The sequence below is a fragment of the Letharia columbiana genome (genome assembly GCF_014066305.1).
Source record: "Letharia columbiana isolate WasteWater2 chromosome Unknown Sc0000005_s0, whole genome shotgun sequence".
In the NCBI taxonomy this organism is placed as follows: Eukaryota; Fungi; Ascomycota; class Lecanoromycetes; order Lecanorales; family Parmeliaceae; genus Letharia; species Letharia columbiana.
The window spans coordinates 724,829-747,824 of NW_023501041.1; the positions used below are offsets into that span (position 1 = coordinate 724,829).

The following is a 22,996-nucleotide window of genomic DNA, read 5'->3' on the forward strand; positions in this document are numbered from 1 at the left end:
CCATTAAACAAATCGGCGACTTTAAAGGGCTTTCGCTCTAGTGAACTTATTTTATTTGAAAGATCAATAAGATTGAAACGCAGAAAAAGATCTAAGGTGCATTGGGAAAGGGTTCCCTTATACGTACTTCTGGCTGTGCTTCGGTCTCTGCAGAATTACCTGAAACACTATGGACTTCTCATACGTGAGGCGACTGTTGAAACGCCAGCCCCCTATGCTAGCGCATACCGTGTACTTGTCTAGTCATCTATATGTATATGACTATTCATACTCCCCATAAATCAATAGTCTATAATCATTCTAACTCTATTCCACTATCCCGGTATTCTACCGGTCAACAGAGACTGTCTGTGTGTCTTTGTTTTTCAGGTTTCTTTTTCAGCAAGGCTGCAAGTTTACCTCGAAACATGGCAAATCTGACATGCATCAAGACAAATGCCTTACAATCTTGACTGTTTCTGATGGCAGCCTATCGTTGTTGCAGCATCGTTTGACAGCTGCTTGTTACTGTATTTTGGGCGTCGCTTAGCCAACGTAGCGGAAAGGGATGTGACGATTAAGCTTTCACAATGGTAGTACAGTGCTTTGCGCACCTGCGACACGTGCGCAACTGACATCTTGATTCTCCGCTCACATACCGGCACCCCTGATAACCCTCGACTCGGCGCAGAAAGCGAGACATGAAATCGACGGAAGGACCGGCGGTATCCCGATTCCGCATCAGAGAGCAAGTGAAGGTTTCTTGTATCTGGACGGACAAAATCAGTATCTAAACCCACTCAATGCACAAAAATGATACATAGCAGGTACCCCCGGATAACATACTGAAGCACAGCAACTATCAAAGACAAAAGACCTGGGGCAGGGAAAAAGAGTTCGAATGCGATCAGGGTTCAGACTTTGCTGGAGCGGCTTATTTGCTCCTGTCTCTGTGCTGGCTGTCATAGCAGCGGATGTGGTTGTTTACAATACTATAAAAAGAGGGAAGAATATCAACAGCTGATCCGTCCTCGCCTTCCAAGACCATTGAAGAACGTTCAGACACCGACGACGGAGCCAAAGTATGACCACGTTAAAAAACCTCAACGCAACGCTCAATGCGAACGACCAATTTCCTATGAAGAGATGACTCAACCAGCCCTGCAAATCCTACAATTCCAAAATATGAATCCTACATCATTCGTCCCCGCAACTGACTGCTATAGCCTAGCGTCGCCTTACACACCCTCGGCAACGGTTTTATGGTCGACCACAAGCAACAACTCATTCAACATCAACTGCGATACGGACCATTTTGACATGTCTGCGGATCTCATGAGTTTCACCGCATTCACGTTTGAAGACCGCATTACCGCTTGCGCCAGCCACAACCAAAGAGTCCCGAGTCTGCGCCCAAGCTCGGCTTGTTACGGCGCGAGCTTTGACCACGGCGTACGCGGAAATCAGGGCCCTGATTGTTTCTTGAAGGGAATGCAGAGTCTTAGGCCTTCGTCGAGGCCTGGGCTTAGTAGCAATGCTGTGTTGATCACGACTGAGTGATCAAGAGGAGTATGTCTCGTAGCGAGGCTTGCCAGGTTTCCTTATTGCGCACGACCCTTATACTAATCTAGAAGTAAGGTTTGCGCCGTTCTTTCCTGTTGGGAGTTGGAGTTGAAAAATGGTTGTTCATTCTGCTGTCCTTAGATGCTGAGGCATGTGTCTAGACATCTTGCGATATCTAAGACTTCTATGTGTGTAACTCGCTCCGAGTCAAGTTGGCCCTGGACTTTCCGTGCCAAGCTTTGAAATAGTACATAGTTCTTCCTAGCGACCACCTAGTACGCGCACAATTCAGCATCTTGTGTATTGACTGTTTGTTTCCCGTCGCCGTCACTCAGAAACCTTGCTAGAAGTCACCGATCGTCGATGAGTCGCACACACTTACAGCTAGGAACTCTAATAGTGCTAATGCACTCGCTGCCCTATATTATGAAACTTGGGTCGTTCGAACACACTTCGGGATCTGTACCCCTCCATGGAAGCAGTGGTATCAAAGCAAAAATCTTACAAAGAGTCATATTCCGCTGTTCCCAAGTTTAGCGTGTACTTTAGGGAGCTGGCCAGAACATGCTGTTGCGCCAGGCTGTACATAACGGCGAGACTCCACTTCCTTCCCAAGCGCTGTATCTCCACAGCTTCATGGTTTTCCGTGCATTCTTTGCACGTAATCACTTGCCCCATTACCAGTACGCTTATATGATCCCTATTCTCCGATCTCAGTAGACAGGGTTGGCGGCAAAGGAAGCACTTCGCTCTATCCTGCAGCGGCTCCACAAACAACTCGAAGAAACCACTCATTGTGTATGCCAGCATCTTGATATGTTGCTGGTTGGTAGGGCTTATTTCCTTATCGAACTCGCAATTTAGCCTCTTGCGAGCCTCGACGTAGTGCCTTTCACCCGAGGTGAAGGGGCTACATCCAACAAAGGTAGCAGGCATTTGTCGAACTGCGCCACCAGTCTCATTGAACTTGAAATTTTTGGTGATCTCGCTGCCAAAATCTTCTTCCGGGATGGAAGGTTTCATCCAGATCAGCTTATGGCGCGTTTGCGAACCATAAGGCCAAGTGCAGCGGAAGAAGATTGGAACAATGGGATCATATGTCGATCCTGCTAAGACCCTGTCGATGCCGTCATCTCTAGAAATACCGTTGGGGGCCGTCGTCTGAATTAATGTGCGGACCCTGTTGATGAGTTCGTCGAGGTCGCCGAGGGGATGGTCCAGCGAAACCCCTATGGGAATCGCGTTGATTGTCGGGTTTATGTTGGCTGAGGAGGAGCTCATTATCGCTGTCTTCCTTTCCGGTGTTGAGATGGTTCTCAAGGGAATGCGACTCCCTGGAGAAGAGGATAGTACTTTATTACGGAAAGAGAAGTGTGCCGGAACGTGCGTGTATAATTTGCAAAATCCAACAAGAACAAACAAATCTTCAGATGTGCTGGCCGCTGCAATCAGAAAATGAGGAGGAACAGCAGAAAATATCAAGAACATTTCGATTCCGCGGAGGGAGAAGATCGAATGAGCTTAGAGCGTTACTCTTTCCCTACCATATGGCGTTGTTTTCTAGCTCCTGTCTGTCATTCGAGATACGGGACATCCCTGACAGACGTAGGAAAGACGCGAACAAGACAGTCAACTCGACATGGAGTAGTTGTAACAAAACTTATTGAAATGCACTCAGAGTAATCTTCGCACATACCGTGCTACCTCTATGGGTACACGTTGATATTCAGGGTGCATGAGTACTAGTACACACCATCCTAGTTAAGAGGTTCGATACTTTTTGGCATAGAATTGGGAATTGTTTCGAAGCCATGGCAAGTACAGAGGTCGGCACCGAAAGTTCTGCACGCGCTAAGAAAGGGTCCAGCTGTCGGATAACGCCCTGCCCGGAGGACCACCTGGACAATGCGCTCAGGGCTGCTTCAGATTTGTATCTGGCGTAACCCCCACTTGGGAGTCTACGCCCCTATCAGGCCCAAAAAAGGTGCCTAAGTTCAATTCATTAGTTAATAGAATAGATAAATTAGTTACTAGATAAACTAATAACTAAAGAAAGAAGAAGAGAAAAGAGAACTCATAAGTATTTAAGACTTTATTAAGTATATTAAATACTTATCTTAGCTACGTAGCTTATAGCCTAATAAGCGACGTAAGCGAGTCTATTAGTTTACTTCGAGTACTTTTACCTTTATAACTATATTCTCTCTTAGAAGATTTAGCCTCTAAATCTTATTATTATTACGTCTTATAATTAAATATATATAAACTTATTAATATTATCTACGCTACTTATTATTAGCTTAAATATAGTCTAAACTAACGTATACTATAATAGCGTATTCGTACTATATACTCTAAGGTCTTCTTAAGTATATTATTATATTTATATACTAAATCGCGATAGTATCGCTATATATATTATTATTTTAATTAATAGAATATAGGCGTAATATTATTTTATTACGATATACTATTATTACTATTATTATACGCTATTATTATATTATTACTTTATAATCGTAATAATTCTATTATAATAATCGTTAAAAGTCGCGCTAGTAAGTATAAAAGACTTACTTTCATCTAACTTTTATTCTTCTTAGTAATAATATTAACGTCGACGCTATTATAAGTAAATACCCTATTCTTCTTTATATCTACTATCTTATCTTTATTTATTCTTATCGTAATATCGCGATAGCGAGCTACGTATTATCGTAATAGTATAATATATATATCGATTAAGATAATAGTTAAATAAGATTATAGTTACTTAGATTAACTTTATATATAATAAATATCTCGAAGAATACTTTATAATACTTTATAAATAGTATAAGAAGTATATTAATATATCGATAGTAGTATTAAATCTTCGCTCTTATAGCTCTACGAGTTATTAAGTACTTATAGCCGTTATAGTTTTTATATCTCGCGCTATTACTAATAGATATTTATATTTATTTTAAAGATATACTTAACTAAGAAGACTATTAGCCTCTCTTATCGCTACTCTTATCGCTACTTTTATTACTACTTTTATCGCTACTTCTCTTATTTATACTTCGAATATCGATTATAAATAAAAGAGATATTAGATAACTAAGAGGTTACGCTAACGTATACTAGTTCCCTTTTATTATTATTATATATATACTCTCATATATAACTCTTATATAATTTATATCGCGTTTTCTACTAGCTCGCGTTAGCGTAAATATAGGCGATACTTCCGCGAGGGTTATATATATATAATAGACTCGATTCTTATTTATTAGATTAATATCTTTACTATAACCTATATTAGCGAGAATATTTATATTATTCTTCGCCGCTAAATCGATATAAATTTTATTAATATATATTAAAGTACGTAGTTAATATATATAGCGGCTTATCGCGTTAAGAAACTTCGATATAATATCGCCGTTTTCGCCTCTTCTTCGATTACTTCTCTTACTATTTTTTCTACTAAGTCTTCTTATTATCTAATAAATCTTCTAGATAAGTAATTACTTTCTAATATAAGATAATAGATAAATTAATATTAGATAGTAATAGTTTTATATATAACTTTAATAGCTATTTTTCTTATTATATATAACGCCTCGACGTCTTAGAATCGATCTATAAGTATTTTAGCTATTTTCGCTAAGCCTTTTAACTATAACTTATTCGCCCTTTAAGACTTCTATACTACTATTACTTTCGCGATCTTTCTTACTTCTTAATCTCTCTTAATAATTATATTTTTAACTTTATCTTAAATATTAATTTATATAACTTCTTTACTTACTCGAAGTTCTTAATTACATCTTTAATATTTTCGAGATACTTTATTAATTTCTATAAAGCTTTATAAGATAGAGAGTCTTTTTAGTTAATAAGATACTTAGTCTCGCTCTTATAAACTCTTTTATCTAGTATCTTATTAATCTCTTACTCTTCTTCTTTATTAATTAAGATTACTTATAACTTCGAATTATTATTATATAAGTATTATAACTCTAATAGCGATATATAAAATATAAAATAAATTCTTTTATATCTAGTAGAAAGGTCTAGCTTATAAGTCTATATATTTATTTTCTCTAATACTTTAAAAGACTTAAGCTATCTATAATTAAGTTTCTTCTTTAATTATAAGATATATATATTTAAGCTTTATAATAGTACTTTATCTTTTTTCTTAAAGATTATAGCTCTATAATTACTATTATAATACTTTACTTACTACTTTAACGCTCGCTTCTATAATTCTTTTAGATATAATCTTATCTCTTATAATTATTCTACTCGCTCTATAATAAGCGATACTTTCTCTCTTAAGATTCTACTCTTAGAAGTATTTTCTAAGTCTACTATATATCTTATTAATAGATCTTATAAGATCTTATTAATACTTATATATACGCTATTATTATATATAAATATAGTTATTAATAAGATTTTAGATTAGTTATTCTATTTATAATTATAATATATTTATAGATAGTATTTTAATATCTAATTTTATCTCTTAGTCTAATTATCGATTTAAGAATAAAACGTAATACTTAGTTTACGCTTCGTACTTAGATATTAATATAGTGTTATTTAGAACTTACTTATAAATAGAGAGTCTTAATTTAAAATTAAGTTACGTATTATATCGCGTAGTAATATAAACTTTCGCTATAAGATATTAATAAGACTATTAGTCTTTAGATTCTTAGTAATTACTATATACGTTATATACTTAATTAGCTTATCTATTAAGATTAAGATAATATTATAAGTCTTATTAATATATAAATTTCTTATAGATAATAGATTTATAATAAAATTTAGTATTATAGTATAAAATAAATTTATATTATCTAAGAGAATCGACGCTAGCTCGCTATACGACTTATAATAATAAACTTATACTCTTTAATAATCGAGATAAGTGCGAATATACTCTATTATATCGCTTATTATATCTATTTAATAATACTTAAATCTAATATTCTTCTTAATACGCTTATAAGCGAAGTATCTAGTATTAGAGTTATTATAATTTATATAAAGAATCTCTTTCTTTATAGTAGAATCGTTAGAAATATAGACTACGAGGCTACGACGTAGTAGTTTATTCTTATTAACTTTCTATTTCGAAAGCTTATTCTATTTAATAGCGTATCTTTAACGTTACTTCTTATTTATAATAAAAGTATTCTTATATTATAATTTAAGTAATTATACTATTATTAATTTCCGTAACTTTAAATAAAATCTCTTTAACTTTAAAATCTAATAAATTAGAAATTAAGACGATATCGTAGTATCTAGAATACGTATTTATCTATTAAGTACTCTCTTATTTAAGTTAATAACTTAGATATCTATAATAATAATATTATTTAATTACTTTATTAACGCTATAAGTTTAACTATAATAGATACGCTATTACGTTTTTATAGATTAGATTAATATTTCTAATTATAAAGCTTATTTTATAAGATAGAGAGAAAATTATTATTATTATTCTCGCTATTATTCGATTTAATAATATTAAATCTTCTTAATAATATATTTATAGAGTTAAGTTTTCTCTTATAATATTTAATTATAAAGTTAAATATAGCTAATTTCTTAGTCTAGCGAATCTACTTTATATTAAGCTCTTTTATTATTATAAAATAACGTAAGTTATTATAATCTAAGATTATATAAATAGAGTACTTACTATCTTATAAGTAATATCTTTAATTCTTAAAGTCTAATATAATCGTATAGAGCTTTTTATTATATATATCTTAGCGAGACTTAGCGCCTTTAAATTTATAGCTAAAAAAAGTAATAAGATATTATTACTCGTTTTCGCTTAGTTAACTAAGTATATTATCTATATCTATATTAGAAATATTAATCTTTATAATAAGCGATACTTTTTAATTATAGTATTTTAGTATAGATACGATAATAAATACTCGCTTAAGTATCTTAAAAGTCTTATATACTTTTTTATTAAATACGAAGAGTAATCTAATCTCGCCTTTCTTCGCTTTTTAGATTAGATTCGTTAAAGACGTAGCTATCTACGAAAAGTCTTATATAAATTATTAATAAAAGTTTACGAATTTTAGAAAGATTAAGATATTCTTAGTAGACTCTAATTCTAGCTACTTAGTAATAGTCTTAATACGCGATAATTCTATTTAAATACTACGTTAATTTATTAAGAACTCTTAGAAAGATAATCTTATTACGATTAAAAGTATATTTCGATAACTTTATATAGAGTCGATACTTTAATAGTACGCGTAGTATTTTATATATATACTTTTAATATAACTCTTTTATTTCGAAATAGATTAATATATTATTTAAGTATATTATATAGAAGATATCGATATATAGCTTAAGTACTTTATTTATATAAGCTTAAAAGATTATAAGAGTATTTATAAGGCTAAAAGATATTACTTAATATTCGAACTAGTCGTAGCGAGTTCGAAAGATAATTTTCTACTTATCTTTCTTTCGTACTCGTATTCGATAATATATATTACGAATATTAACCTTAATAAAGTACTTCGTATATATAAATCTTTCTAAAATCTTTAAGAGTAGTAATAACGAGTAATTATTCTTAATAGTTATCTCGTTAAGTTCTTAATAGTTAATATATAATTATAGCGAGTTATCTAATTTCTTAATAAATAGTATTAGCGAGCTAATCTAACTAATTAAGAGTTAAATTTACTTTCTCTTAAGCGTAGTATTTAGATAATCTCTAATCGCTACGAGTTCGTTATATAATATATTATAAATCGAATCGCTTCTAAATAGCTTTCTAGATTATAGATCTATTAGATACTCGATTTAATTATATATATTAAGACTATTAGATAGCTCTTCTAAAAAGACTTCTAATAAATCTTTAAGTTATTTAGATATATTAGAGTTATCTAGCTACGTAATATTATATTATATAGCTTTATTATAATTATTCTTACTACTTTTAAATAGAATCTAATATAAAAGAGTAATAAACGCTTATTCTAGACTATATATAATTACTATATTAGCTAATAACGTAAACTATTCTATATTTATTATTACGATATCTACTTATATCTTATCGCTTATAGAAAAATCGCGATAGATCTAGAACTACTCGCGCTAATAAATATCTAAATCGATATTATAGATTTAAGAGAAATTAAGAATAAGATTATATCCTTATATATTTATAGTATACGCCTTTAAGATTTACTCTTACTTTTTTCCTCGACTATTCGCGAGATTAAAGATTAGATTATACTTTTTATATAAGAATATTTAATAATTATCGATAATACGTATTATTATTAACGCGTATTTAGATTTAGAAATCTATATCTCTTTAATAAAAGATTATAATATAAAGATTTTCTCGCTATCGATATCTATTAGAGTAGTTATCTTACGCTTTTTATTTAACGTAGTAATTTCGCCTCTTAATAATAGAGAGCGAGGTTATCGCTTAATTAATAGCGTATTTAATACTATAGCGATAAGTATTAAACTTTATCTTTTCCCTTACTTAATTTATAATTATATACTTTATTATCTATAACGTAGTTTAAATACTTAGAAGAATTCTTATAATATTTTAACTACTTATAATTATAGTATTATATCTTAATAAGAGATATTTTATACTTAATATAAGAGTCGCTATCTTCGAATTTAATTCGTTTAAACTTTCGATCTTATAGCGTTAACGAGAATAAACTCTTCTTTTAATCTTATTAACTCTTTATATATTATCCCTTAGACTTAGTATACTATTAATTACTACTTCTCTAATTACTTATCTTATTACTAAAGCGAGTCTTATCTAGAGTAGAAAGCTCTTTTATTTTTTATAGTCTTTACTTTATATTTTAATATTATTATAATAATATAGTATAGATAATAGATTAAATAGCCTCCTTTATAGCTTTTAGAGAAATTTTCTCTATTATCCTATCTCGTAGGTCTTTTATACGTTTTAAATCGGTTATATAGCGATCTTACTATAACTAGAGTATAGTAAGATAGTTATTAAAGCTAGCTATCGATTATATATCTCTTATTATTATTTTAATTAACTAGCGATCTATATTATAAGACTTAATAACTAAATTATAAACTTAATTTAAGTACTATCTCTTATATTTCTTTTAGATAGATTTCTCGATATCGTATAATATCGTATTTCTAATATTTCTTTAAATCTACTTCTTAGTATTTATTAAGAGAGTAAAAAACTAGCGAGTCTTTTCTTTATTTATATAAAAATCGATATAAGACGTTAAGGCGATAAAATCGTCGTAGTCTTAAAGAAATATAACTATCGAGTTATAGTTATTAAGATATTACGTATTAGATATCTTAATAACGCTTATCTTCTTATAACTCGAATTATAATAGTAATTATCGCTATACTTATAGCGATATTCTTATATATTCTATATTTTAATTAGCTTAAGTTTTTCGATAACTAACTACTTTTTAGTATTAAGCTCTAGAAGTCGATAGCGTTAAACTTAAATTAAGTCTATAAAATAAGAGTCTTTATCTATAGATAAAGAGTTATTAGATATAACGCTTTAACGATTATTATTTCCGTCGATAATATTATTAGAATTTCTATCGATATTAGAATTAATATTATAATCGCTTAATTACGTAATAAGCGTATTCTAATAAGAGTTATTTATTAGATTAAAAACGTCGCTAATAGATCGTAATAAAACGTTTCTACTTCGTAAATTAATAGAATTAACTCGCGAGTTACTTACTATAGCTAAATTAAATAACTTTATATAAATAAAGTTATTAGAACTATAAGATAGTAAGATCTCTTTTAATAAAACTACGTAGTAGCTATATAATTATAAGATCTAGATATATAGTTAATAGAATAGATAAATTAGTTACTAGATAAACTAATAACTAAAAAAAAAAAGAAGAGAAAAGAGAACTTATAAGTATTTAAGACTTTATCGCTCCTTTCTCTTTCTCCCGCGTCCTTCTAACTGTTTATCGAAGAGATTGACAATTGAAAGGTTTAAAGGTTGCATGTGGCCAAAGTCTGCGCTGTAGTCCCCACATGTCTTCTAGATTAACGGAGGTCCTCGGATGCAGTCCTAGACCATTCGACAAGAACCACCAAGATCGTCAACTGGAAACATTAAAGAAATCCCGCTCTCATCGCAAACATGTCTTATATTCTTGATGGCGCAGCTGCACCACAGCATTCTCCCTGCAATTGACTACACAGGGATCGTTGCATGGACGAACGGCCGCTATCGCTGCTACAGAGACGATGACGGGTATTATCATGGACAGGGTCACTTGTAGGGCCGTGATTAGGGCAGTGCTAATTGCCACTCCAGCACGGGGATTGGCACAACATCGTTTCTGCAGCAGGAGGGATGTAGGTTTACCCATCATAACCCACTATAAAGGTATTAACCATATAAAAGTCTGACAGGCCTATATTTTCTGTATTAGCTTAGTAATCATTAAATTCGAGCCTATGATTAGTCTACGTAGTTATTTTGTAAATAAAAACATTAAGACTCTAGGAGAAAGACAGCTCTAAAAGTTTAAATTTTGATACTTTTTTATTATATTAGTCTTATAGCTATAGCTTTATACTTTAGATAACGAGATAAGATTATTTAAAGAGCTTTTTACGTATTAGCTTCCTTAAGAACTATTAAGATACTTGAGAACTCGCTTTTTAAATAATAATATAACTAACTTAGATAATTAAAGATCGTTATCTATAAATTCTATATTAGTAAATATATTAATTAAGCTATAAATTCTTTACGTATAAAAATTTATCTTAAAGAATATCTTTTATACCTTTAGAACTCTCTTAATAATTATTTCTATATTATAAATTTATAGAAAGAAGAGTAGATTAGATAGAAGGTTATATATTAAAATAAGATAATATTTATATTTCTAAACCTTAAGAGTACTTAGTCTAAGCTTTATATATCTAAGCTATCTATCGAGAAATAGAATAAATTAAATAATCTTATAGTAATAACTTTATATATCGATAGAAGATCTCTAAGTATATATAGCGAAGTTAATATATAGACGTTTCTAAAGAAACTAAATTTAGTCTATAAAGTATCGAGTCGCTAGTCTTTTTTTAGGCCTCTATTAAATTAAGTATATAAAATAATTATATAAGAGATCTAGAACGTACTTAATAGCTATATATAACTAAATTTTATTATTAACAATTCTTTAAATATTAATTATAAGCGTATTATTCATTTATTAATATATATCGAGCTTAGAGTTATATATCTCGAGTCTCTTAAAATTAATACTTTAATATACGATAGATATAAATTAGACTCTTTATATTAATAAGCGCGTTCTATATTAAATTAAAGGCGATCTTTTATATATTAACTTTATCGTTATTAATATAGAGTTAAAGATATATATAATATAAACTATATTAAAAAAAATAAAGAGGTGAGAGTATATACTTTACGTCTCTTATAATAATTATAAAATTTAGTTATTAATAACTTATACTACTAAGAATCTTATTTAATTTAATTAGATTTTTAAGAAAGTTTAGAATATCGTAATTTACTTCTAAAAAGGCGATAAATAACTATCTATTCTCCGCGATATATAGAAGAAAGAATACGATCGAGTCTATACTCTTATACTCTTAATATTTATACGATAAAATATACTTAAATAAAATTAATTAACTCTCTTCTTTATAGTAAGAATACGCTTTATAAATATACTATTAATAATTATATCGATAAGACTATGACGACTAGTTAAAAGATTATAAATATATTATAAGATAAAGTCTTTTAAATAGAAATTAAGGATCTAAAGCTAATTCTTAATCTTATTTATAAATAATAAATTATATTAGTTAGATAAAGCGTTTAAATTAAAAGATTATTAAAGCATATTTACGTTATCTAAAAAATTATTCTTTCTTCGCTTAAAAATACTATATAAAGAAGATCTTTAAATCGCGATTTAAGAAGGGTAAATAATATAAATCTATATAAAAGTATTAATTCGAAAAATAAGTACTTTCTATTTACTACGCGGTCTATTATTTAAATTTAATAAATATCGCTAAGAGACTTATAGCTAAAAGAATAAACGAAGGTTCTTAATTTCTTAAAGCGGGTATACGATAGCTTAGAGAACGAGAAGAGGGATATACGCGTCTCGTTCTATAACTTTAAGTATAGAACTAAAGTATTTATAATTAATATATTATATTAAAAGATAAAGACTTTTCTATACTCTTCTAATAAAGAGTATTATTTATATATCTAGGTCTTACTTATATAGTATAAAGACTATTTAGAATATTAGCTAATTTAGTAATCTTAAGAGTGAGCCTTTTCTATTTAAAATCTTCTTTATAATAAATATCGTAATCGAATATAAATAATAAGAATAAATAAGCTTATCTTTATCTATATTAATAGTTTTATATTTTTATATAAATATTAAATTTCCAAAATTCCTCTTTTTAAATTTAGTTTTTTTAAAAAAAAAAAAAAAAAAAAAATAAAAATTTTAAAAAATTTAAAAATTTTTATAAAAAAAAAAAAATAGATAAAAAAGAATAATTTTTAATAAAAATTAATTTTTATAAAAATAAAAAAAAAAAAAAAAATAAAAAAAAAAAAAAAAAAAAAAAAAAATATTTAAAAAATATATTTTTTAAAAAATTATAAAAGGGTTCTCCAAGGTGCCCTGCGGGGAGATAAACTAAGTTATTTTTTGGGTTTTTTAAATATAGACACTCAAAAACCAAAAAAAGAAAACCTAACAATTTTAGTTGTTTTTTTATAAAAAACTTTCCTATTTTTAAATAAAAACTCCTATGTTTATAACTACCCTACCCTCCTCCTTAGGTTTATTAATAAAATATATTTAAATTTATTTAAAATATTTATATAAATTTTAAATAATTTAATATAATTTAATATTTTATAAAAAATAATTTTAATTTTATTAAATATATATTTTTAAATTTTTAAAATTTTAAAAAAAAAAATAAAAAAAAAAATATATTAAAAAATAAATATTTTTTAAATTTAAATTAATATAAAATTAAAAATTTAAAAATAAAATTAAAAAAATTTAATTTATAAAATTAAAAAAAATATAAATAAATATTTATTTAATAATAAAATTAATAAAAAAAATTTTATACTAATAATATTTTTTAAAAATAAAAAAAAAAAGATATTTAAAAAAAAAAATATTAAAAAAAAAAAAAAAAAAAAGTTTAGGAGATGAAAAAAAAACCAAGCGCTAAAAAAAAAAAACAAAAAAACCAAAAAAAAAAAAAAAAAAAAAAAAAAAAAAAAAAAAAAAACTTCTTTATGAGACCTCGGTTATTTGGCAATGCATGAGACATTCTGTGAAGCAGCAGGAGAATTAATAAAGTGTAGCGCTGTTTTGTGATTTATCTGTTCGACCTCTTCACGGCTTGGTACGGAACAAACATATGCAGGTCGAATCCTACGCGGGGTAAGTGTTAAGGGTATCCTTCCGTTCCTTAGCTGGGTAAGTGTTAAAGATATCTTTCGGTTGTTTGGCTGGGTAGTGTTAAAGGGATCCATCGGATGCTTAGCTCAGTCTGTTTGTTCAACGTGTCGGCCAGACTTCTTGTTTTTCCCTTTTCAAGCTCCATATTTTTTTGTATGTAAAGCTTTGCATTTCACCTGATCTTTCTTGTATGCAAATTGTTTCATAGAAGAAGATATTCCCAATCCCGAAGGCATTGCCTTCTTTACCGATAGACAGCAGGAAAAGATGTTGATTTCACTTTCCGTCCTTGCGATAGGCTTAGCCTACCTCTGCCACACAGCTTTCGCATCAACAAATCAGTGTCGTTGTTATCCAGGAGAAACCTGCTGGCCGTCTCCAGCAGAGTGGGCAGCACTTAACAGCTCCGTTGGTGGGAGACTAGTTGCTACCGTTCCGCTTGGTTCACCATGTCACGACCCTACTTACAACGCTACCGTTTGCAAAATTTTGCAGGAGAACTGGGTCTGGCCGCAGGAACAGTGAGTCTTGGAGTACCGCGATTTGAAAGTATCCTGAGAGTAGCAGTTACGTGTCATCTTCGTCTGTCATGGCACCCTTCTACGCCAATCAAAGCTGCGACCCTTTCACGCCGGAGTCTCGGCCTTGCACCTTGGGCAATTACGTAGATTACGCAATCAACGTCACCGAGCCCTCCGATGTAGCCAAGGGAATCGCATTCGCAACGAGGAACAACATCAGGCTCGTCATCCGCAATACAGGCCACGAGTAAGTATTCCCGCAATCATTCCCACCCCCAATCTCAACCCCAACCATCCTAATACCACTCAACAAAGCTACAACGGAAAGTCAACCGGCGCCTTCGCCCTCGCGATCTGGACCCACTACCTCAAAACCATCTCCTTCACCGACTACAAATCCCCTTCCTACACCGGCAAAGCCATCAAAATGGGCGCCGGCGTCCAAGGCTTCGAAGCCTACGCCGCCGCACACCGAGTCGGACTGTCAGTCACCGGAGGCGAATGCCCCACCGTCGGCCTCGCGGGCGGATACACGCAAGGAGGCGGCCATTCGGCCTTAGCGTCCAAGTATGGCTTAGCGGCCGATCAGACGCTGGAATGGGAAGTCGTTACCGGAACCGGGGAGTTCGTGAGAGCCAGTCCGGGAGAGAATGCGGATCTGTATTGGGCGCTGAGTGGAGGTGGAGGGGGCACTTACGGTGTCGTTTGGTCGCTGACGTCGAAAGCACATGTCGACATACCCGTCTCGGGTGCCAATCTCACGTTTTCGAGCGAGGGTATATCGACAGATACGTACTACGCGGCCCTGACGGCCTGGCATGCGAATCTGCCCCGGCTCGTAGACGCGGGCGCGATGACGGTCTACTACGTCACCAGCGCAGCTTTCACCCTCACGCCTTTCACGGGGCCGGGTATTTCGGCGTCGAGGGCCAAGGAACTCCTGCAGCCTTTCATCGATGAATTGAATCGGCTGGGGATCGAATACAACATGACGGGCCCGACGGAATTTCCTACGTACTTGGATCAATTCAACACGTTTCAGCTTCCAATCGAGGTCGGCACCGCGCAGTACGGCGGCCGGTTGATTCCGCGCTCGGTCGTTGAGAATGATACTGATGCGCTCACGGCTGCAATACGAACAATCAATGAGCAGGATTCAGCGCCTTTATTTTGTGGCATAGGGCTAAATGTAAATATGAGTGTGGCGGGGGATGTAGACAATGCGGTTTTGCCGGCTTGGAGGGATACGTTGATCGATGCTGTCATTACGACGTGAGTATGGTCCAAACCCGGGTTGAGCAAGGCGACCGTGGGGAACGATGGGGCTGACTTTGAGAAACAGGCCTTGGAATTTCACAGCGCCGCTTTCGGACATGGTGGAGTTGCAGGAGGAGATGACGGATGTGCTATTGCCGCAGTTGGAGGCGATTACGCCGGGGTCGGGATGTTATCTCAACGAGGTATCCCGTCCTTTGTCTCACCGCGCATCCCTCACCAGGTATTGTGTAAAAAGACGCTGATGAGCGTGCAGGGAGATCCTTACCAGCCGAATTGGCAAGAGACTTTCTACGGCGCGAATTACCCGCGTCTTCGCTCGATCAAAGCTAAGTATGACCCTCATGACATCTTCTACGCTACCACGGCTGTTGGGAGCGATGAGTGGGAGATTGAGAGCCCGGGAAGGCTGTGTAGAGTGCCAGCTTGAGAACAAGTAGGAAATGTTCAGTAGGTCAAACGCGAAGATGGAGATCCATGCCGACCTGGAAGAGCGTCTGCAGACGGACGAAACGTGATGGACTTTAGCGGTGCTGAGGGGCCACGAATGATGATGACAATTGCTAGCAGCACGGGCAGTGTTTAGTGAGAATGCTCAATAGTCTTTCCAAGCATGCAAGATCACTGGTGCCCAGGCTGCACTGTCTGGAAGCTAGTCTACCACATTATCCGCAGTATGTGCATGAAAGACCGCCCGGGTCTCTGTCGTTGCGTGAGCTGCGTTATGTTGCCACATTGTTCGAGTATGCAGGAGTTTGAGTCGTAGACCCATGCCCGTAGCGTCGTTGTAGTTGACCGAGAAATGTTCCTAACCCGAGAGCTCTAATTGGCCAAGTCTGTCTTCTCAAGACAGAGGTTGCAGACCCCTTCCGCCCATGTGTGAGTACTACTTTAAGGGATCTGAATTTTGAACCGGAATGCTCTATCATACAGAAATCGTTGCCAGTCCTCTTGGCGCATGATGTGACGTAAGTCATGCTTGTCAACTTTCAGTATGCTAATACCTGCACTCGCGGCGAGGACCTGCCGTACGTAATCCTTGTCATCGGAGCACAGGGCCAGCATGTGAAATGCTGTTCTCTGGTCCGCTCTTGGTGTTGATAGCGCATCGGACTACGTCCTTGATGAGGAGAGGAATATGTCAAAGCCGCGTTACTTGGCCATTCTTCCTCTGCTATCGTATAGATGTCCGCGTCGTGATCTACAAGTAGTTTCGCAATGGATGTATCAGCTTGGTGGCAAAGCAAGTTCCTGACAAGTACCGTGGCATGGCTGACCCCAGTCGAGCCTTGTGCCAAGAAATGTCTCAAGGTGTGTTATATCCTCTTTTAGATGAAATTTCCAGCAGACTGGGGTTCTCTTGGACGTCAAGCTAGATTTGGATCTAGGGGAATAGAAGGTGCGAAAGTTTGGAGATCTGTCAGGCGAAGAAATGGCAAGCTGCATGCACACTGAACAGTCCCCGCAACAAGACGGCTGAATCCGGTAGCAACGTCATGACATTCATTTCCACGAGCGAACTGGCAGAGGCTCAGTTGAAAAGTAGGGTGAAAAGTCTCAAATTTGTTTGATGAACAAAAATGTGGATTAGCCGGATTTCAAATGTGACTGCTCCATACAGGAGCGAAATGATAGAAAATTTGGGCACGAGCCGCAACACGTTTATCAAATCTCTAGCGGTTAGTGACCGATGGCGTCCTGGCGAGGGACGTCATCCCAACCTCCTCCACATGTGACAGCAGAATCGTCCAGAAACCCTCAGGAATGGCTTTCGACGAACTCCGCTGCAGTGGACCTAATGGATCGCGGTATATTCCCTAGTCCTCAAGTAATGCTTACAGTCGTGCCTCTACTGAGTTGATCATCCTCCTTCTCCTTGTGTTGATCACTCCACTCCCTCCGTCCGCCCCTCCTGTTCCTCCCGTATTTTGCGGACAACTCGCGCTCACCGAGCTTGCTGCCGGCCCATCTCTTATCACTGGCGCTGGCATCCATAGGCCTGTGCTCTCATCACAACAGACAGTCGCGTTTGGTGCATACACTGCATCATTGCAGAAACCCTGCAAGGTGTTGAGATCAGGCGGTACTGGTACGGACGGGGGTATTTCGGAATAGATTGGTAGTGTAGTATTGGATTCGCTACAGTTGGCGCATATTTCTAGTAGGTGGCGCAACTCGTCATGTGGGTTTTGCATATTGGGAAAGTTGGTGCAGCCAGCCTGCACGGCTGCCAAGCGTGGAAAATATTAGCGAGATTGCTGCTTCTCAATGGGAAGATACGTTAAGTGCTCACATGCATAGTAGAGGGCGTAATTTGGCGGATGCTTCAGGGACTCCGAAACATTCAGCGCAGAAGCGTCCGTAATAGTGACAACCATATCGCCAGAAACTCGATGATAAAGATGCACCAGATTGCCAACAAGAAGAGCCTCCTGGTTTTTGAGTAACCGATCATCGTTCGGGGTTAAAGTATTCGCTACCACTAGCGGACAATCAGATAGCCTTGCTTGTTTCTTGATTGTCCAAAACAACGGACAGAGAGGCATCAACTCAGTCCGCATCCAACTCATAAGTGGGCTGTTTGGCGCATGCATGCATTGTTGGTAGAGGAGGTCGGTTTCTGGGACGTTGTTGGCGCATACAAAGGTTGGGTGTCGTATAGTGATGGGATTGATATTGCGGCCTTGGCCGCCCAACGCGACACTAGCACCAACGGCCATTCTCTGATAAACTCGCAGTATTTTTGCTTTGCTCGAGTCGTCCTTGAAAAACGCGCTGTAACCATGCGTGGAAGCGGTGCCCAGCTGGAGGTCTGCAATCACTTTTTGTAATCCATTGTACACCTGTGGCAGAAGGTCTTGCAGCTTGGATGCTTCGGAGTCAGGCTGTCCGGAGTTGCACAGATGGATGAGATAGTTGCCGCTGCTGACCGTGTCCTCAGCACCGACTGAATGCAAGAGGGCCAAAGCGAAGAGCAATAGTGACAGGAGCTTGAAAAGCATTGTAGCGATGGTTTAGAATACACATCCCCGCCCTGTAAGCAACGCAGGTATCGAATTTCCGTCTCTCCCTTGATTTGAGGGAAATCTTCGAGGGAAAGATGGGTGAAAAAAATATCTGAAGTTCTCATTTAAATCAGACGCACAGACAGGTCGGATTAGTCGACTAGCAGCAAGCAATGATGCTAAGTGCTTGAAACGTCGGAAATATCAATTTCTTGCAAAAAGCCAGAAGTATATTGCCGCAGGCGACAGCCTCCACCAATGCTATTGCCTCTCATGTACGATTTGCATTACGCAACAACAACAACGACGAACGCTACAAAATGTATACCTACCGAGAGTTTCGCTTACCTTGTTTCTCACGAACAGCCGATCTGTACGAATCGGTGGGAAATGACGCGCCTACCCAATGATATCATACGGCACGTACAGGGGCGTACTCCTTGCATAGTCCTTTAGTGGTGTATCATTGGGATATCTTGTGACTTGAAAGTATCAGAACAGATTTGAGATCTCTGGGTTTCGTCCCAATTTCAGCGACAGATGACCCAGATGGCGTAAATAAAAGACGTGCTTCCAAGGTTATGTACTACAGTATAACCCAAGCCAGCGTAAATTTACCCCAGACCAGCATTGGTGCATGACGTGCCGCGTCAGGATAGGATTGAAAAGATATCCACGGTATCTCGGAGAGGGTGAAAAAGGTGATAATGTTCGAGCAGTTGCAGCTAGAGTCGATTTGGCATAGCGCGGTAAAAATGTCGAAATTTGCCGAGCTTCCGACCTTTCGAAGCTTCCTCTCTTCACCCATTTGACCGCATCTCACATCCTGCAATTGCTTCAATCCTTCCACTCAAACTAAGCTCGACATTACCTGTATACATTATGCTTGCTTCAAGAACTATGCTTGCCTCTAGGCCTATTCTCGGCGCTTGCCAGAGGAGAGCTTTCTCAGCAACAGTCAGACAAGTACGAAGCTCCTACAGCTCCGCCAGCCCCAATGGCTGCAGCTCAACCCCCGAAAACTCATCATGGCACTGACAGTGCTCGTCAGGCATCCAAAGTCACCGTTCTAGGTGGTGCGGGGGGTATTGGACAGCCACTATCCTTGCTGATGAAGCTGAACCCTCGGGTCACCGAGCTTGCCCTATACGATATCAAAGGCGGACCTGGTCAGCAACAGAAGCTATACTCTATGGATCACCGCTGATCTTGAGGGCAGGTGTCGCCGCTGATATTGGCCACATCAACACCAAGAGCGTTGTTACCGGCTACCAACCCGATGCCGATGGCTTGAAACAAGCTCTCACTGGTGCAGAAATCGTCCTAATTCCCGCCGGCGTACCAAGAAAGCCAGGCATGACCCGCGATGGTGCCGTTCTTCTCTCATTTCCCATACACGTCTATCCCCCACTTCCGAACAGTCTTCTAACAAAGCCCGCTCACAGACCTCTTCAACACTAACGCCTCCATCGTCCGGGATCTGGCCAAAGCCGTCGCAGACGCCGCCCCAGATGCCAACGTTCTGGTCATCGCCAACCCTGTCAACAGCACTGTCCCCATCTGCGCCGAGATATTCAAGGCAAAAGGCACATACAACCCCAAACGTCTCTTCGGCGTTACAACCCTGGATGTCGTCCGCGCGAGCCGTTTCATCTCGCAACACAAGAGCACGGATCCCGCTGATGAGAACATCACGGTTGTGGGAGGGCACTCAGGTGCCACGATCGTGCCACTCTTGAGCCAATCGGGATACAGTCTTGAGGGCAAGGATTTGGATGACTTCGTCTTCCGTGTGCAATTTGGCGGTGATGAGGTTGTGAAGGCAAAGGACGGTGCTGGATCAGCTACGCTCTCGATGGCCATGGCTGGTGCTCGCTTCGCCGAGAGTTTGCTCAAGGCTGCTCAGGGACAGAAGGGCGTTGTGGAGCCCACGTTTGTTGACAGCCCGCTATATAAGGACCAAGGCATCGACTTCTTCGCCTCGAAGGTGGAGCTAGGACCAAATGGGGTAGAAAAGATCCATGATGTGGGTAAGATCACACCCAAGGAACAGGAACTATTGGATGTTGCCCTGAAAGATCTAAAGAAAAATATTGTGAAAGGTATGTCTTCCGCGCCAGCATTGAACCCTCCTTCCTAGAAGCGCACCACGACTAATTTCTACTTGCAGGTGTCGAGTTTGTCAAGTCGAACCCATAGATAGGGACGCAACTATTCCACTGTAAAGACCATAGGCGGTTATGCTCTAATCCCCGGATATGGGATTTGGAATTTGGCAATGGGCCTGACCTTACCGCCTTCTAAGGATTTGTTGTATTCCCTTTCTCCGAAAATCCTCGAAAGCAAGCAATATTTGTGAAATTTCCTTATCAGATAGCTCTGTCTTCATATCAAGGACCTTGACAGGCTGATCTCATCCTTTTCCTCATCTCCTCTACGGCGGATCCCATGCCGCAACATCTCTTCCTTCCCTTTTTCCGCGCCGAACGCAATGCCCTGCATTTCACATTCATGGCATGATGATATCAGGCATGAGATTATGACGTCGCTCTACGCTTCTTCTCGTCCGCCACTTTATCCTCCGTCCCTCGCCTTCAATCCATATTCACAGCCACACCAACACCACCCACAATCCACACAGCAGTCTCCCATTATGCCTATCGACCATGGAAATGACATCATCCTCCTCACCTGCGCCAACGGCAAGCCATGTAACCAGCTCATCCCATTCCTGCTCCCCAAAAGGAAGCGTTTACGCCTAGCAGTCAGCAATGACTCTTCCCGCCAACAGCTCCTCGAAAAATATGCCGGCGAGTCTAAAGCGCAAATCGAGGTTGTCCTGGCGGATTTGACGCAGCCAGATGACTGTAAGAGGATACTAGAAGGTATCACAGCAGTGTATCATGTCAAACCAACTTTCCATCCGAGAGAAACAAAGATCGGGTCCAACATTCCTCTACTCACGCGTACGAACTCTCTCGCTGACCAGCTCCCGTTGCAGCTATCGCATGATCAACGCCGCTCTGACCAACAACCTCAAACACTTCACCTACTCGAGTCTCCGTCCTGCACCCCTGCCTCCGCAAACTCCTAATCCACGTCTGCAAGCGCTACGTCGAGGAAGCACTGATCGAGTCCGGCTTGCCCTACACCATCCTTCAACCCTCCAATTTCATCGACCCGTTCCCGATCCGGGAGATACTATCTGACGAGCGGCCGGTTTACCGCGCGCTTTGGAACCCCGATGTTCCCTTCTGCTACACGTCTCTGTACGATCTCGCGGAAGCTTCATCCGCTATCCTCGATCGGCGCGAGGACCATTTCTATGCGACTTATCGAATGGTCTCCACCTCTCCGCCTATGGACTATGGCGGAGTTTGCAAAATAGTGAGCAAAGTCGTTGGCAAGGACATCAAAGTCGAAAAGATGCCGTTTCAGAAGACTATGGAGAGAGATTAGCCTGTAGAAACTATGTTTGGTCTAGGTGAGAATCCGCACACGAGGGATGTTGCGCAGAGGCTGCTACTCTATTATAACTACGGGGGGTTGGTGGGGAGTACGAATGTGATGAGGTGGGTGCTGGGAAGGGAGCCGATGTGGTGGGAGGGGTGGGTGAAGGGTAAGATGGAGGGATTGGGGAAACAGTGATACTGGACGCATAAGCGGTCGGGGTCTGTAGTGGACTCCGACCTCGGGTGAATGGCGATATCGAGAAGTTCCAAGCTGAGGGATTGTTGTCCTTGGCTCAGCACCTCAGGGTGTTGACAATTTGTTTGGGCTGTCGACATATCGTTATCGACTACCACAGTCGGCCCCATCCATGATAAGGTGGCGCTATCAGACGGAGTTGAGCTTGGAATCTGAACTGGCTGGGTTCACCTAGCAACACGTTGACGGAATATCTCGGCAGGCTTATTCAGGAAACGATCGTTGCCGAGCTTAGCCTTGCATCACGTTAACGCAGTATCTTGGCTGTTTGCACACATTTGTTCACAAAGCTAGCATTGCCAGCTCTTGGGGGTACACCTTGTCTCGACATTTTGCCCTTGCCTTCGCACTGTCTAGCTCTTGCTCAGGTG

The 22,996-nt window shown here is 37.5% G+C and overlaps 5 protein-coding genes across 5 annotated transcripts; 3 read left to right on the plus strand and 2 right to left on the minus strand.

The window, feature by feature from the left end:
* Positions 1–2,043: 2,043 nt before the first annotated feature.
* HO173_002588 (uncharacterized protein) lies at positions 2,044–2,823 on the minus strand (the record flags this gene model as incomplete). Its single annotated transcript, XM_037304520.1, has 1 exon — positions 2,044–2,823. One exon carries the CDS (start codon positions 2,821–2,823, stop codon positions 2,044–2,046), a length of 780 nt encoding a protein of 259 aa, XP_037168613.1.
* An 11,882-nt stretch (positions 2,824–14,705) lies between these two features.
* Positions 14,706–16,342, plus strand: HO173_002589 (uncharacterized protein; the record flags this gene model as incomplete). The annotated part of the gene is made up of 4 exons (XM_037304521.1): positions 14,706–14,884; positions 14,953–15,909; positions 15,980–16,097; positions 16,169–16,342. The coding sequence occupies 4 exons, from the start codon at positions 14,706–14,708 to the stop codon at positions 16,340–16,342; spliced, it is 1,428 nt and encodes a 475-aa protein (XP_037168614.1).
* A 1,405-nt stretch (positions 16,343–17,747) lies between these two features.
* HO173_002590 (uncharacterized protein) lies at positions 17,748–18,914 on the minus strand (the record flags this gene model as incomplete). The annotated part of the gene is made up of 2 exons (XM_037304522.1): positions 17,748–18,139; positions 18,206–18,914. The coding sequence occupies 2 exons, from the start codon at positions 18,912–18,914 to the stop codon at positions 17,748–17,750; spliced, it is 1,101 nt and encodes a 366-aa protein (XP_037168615.1).
* An 885-nt stretch (positions 18,915–19,799) lies between these two features.
* HO173_002591 (uncharacterized protein) lies at positions 19,800–21,116 on the plus strand (the record flags this gene model as incomplete). Its single annotated transcript, XM_037304523.1, has 5 exons — positions 19,800–19,883; positions 19,969–20,086; positions 20,137–20,286; positions 20,363–21,019; positions 21,088–21,116. 5 exons carry the CDS (start codon positions 19,800–19,802, stop codon positions 21,114–21,116), a joined length of 1,038 nt encoding a protein of 345 aa, XP_037168616.1.
* A 454-nt stretch (positions 21,117–21,570) lies between these two features.
* HO173_002592 (uncharacterized protein) lies at positions 21,571–22,376 on the plus strand (the record flags this gene model as incomplete). Its single annotated transcript, XM_037304524.1, has 2 exons — positions 21,571–21,883; positions 21,976–22,376. 2 exons carry the CDS (start codon positions 21,571–21,573, stop codon positions 22,374–22,376), a joined length of 714 nt encoding a protein of 237 aa, XP_037168617.1.
* Positions 22,377–22,996: the final 620 nt, after the last annotated feature.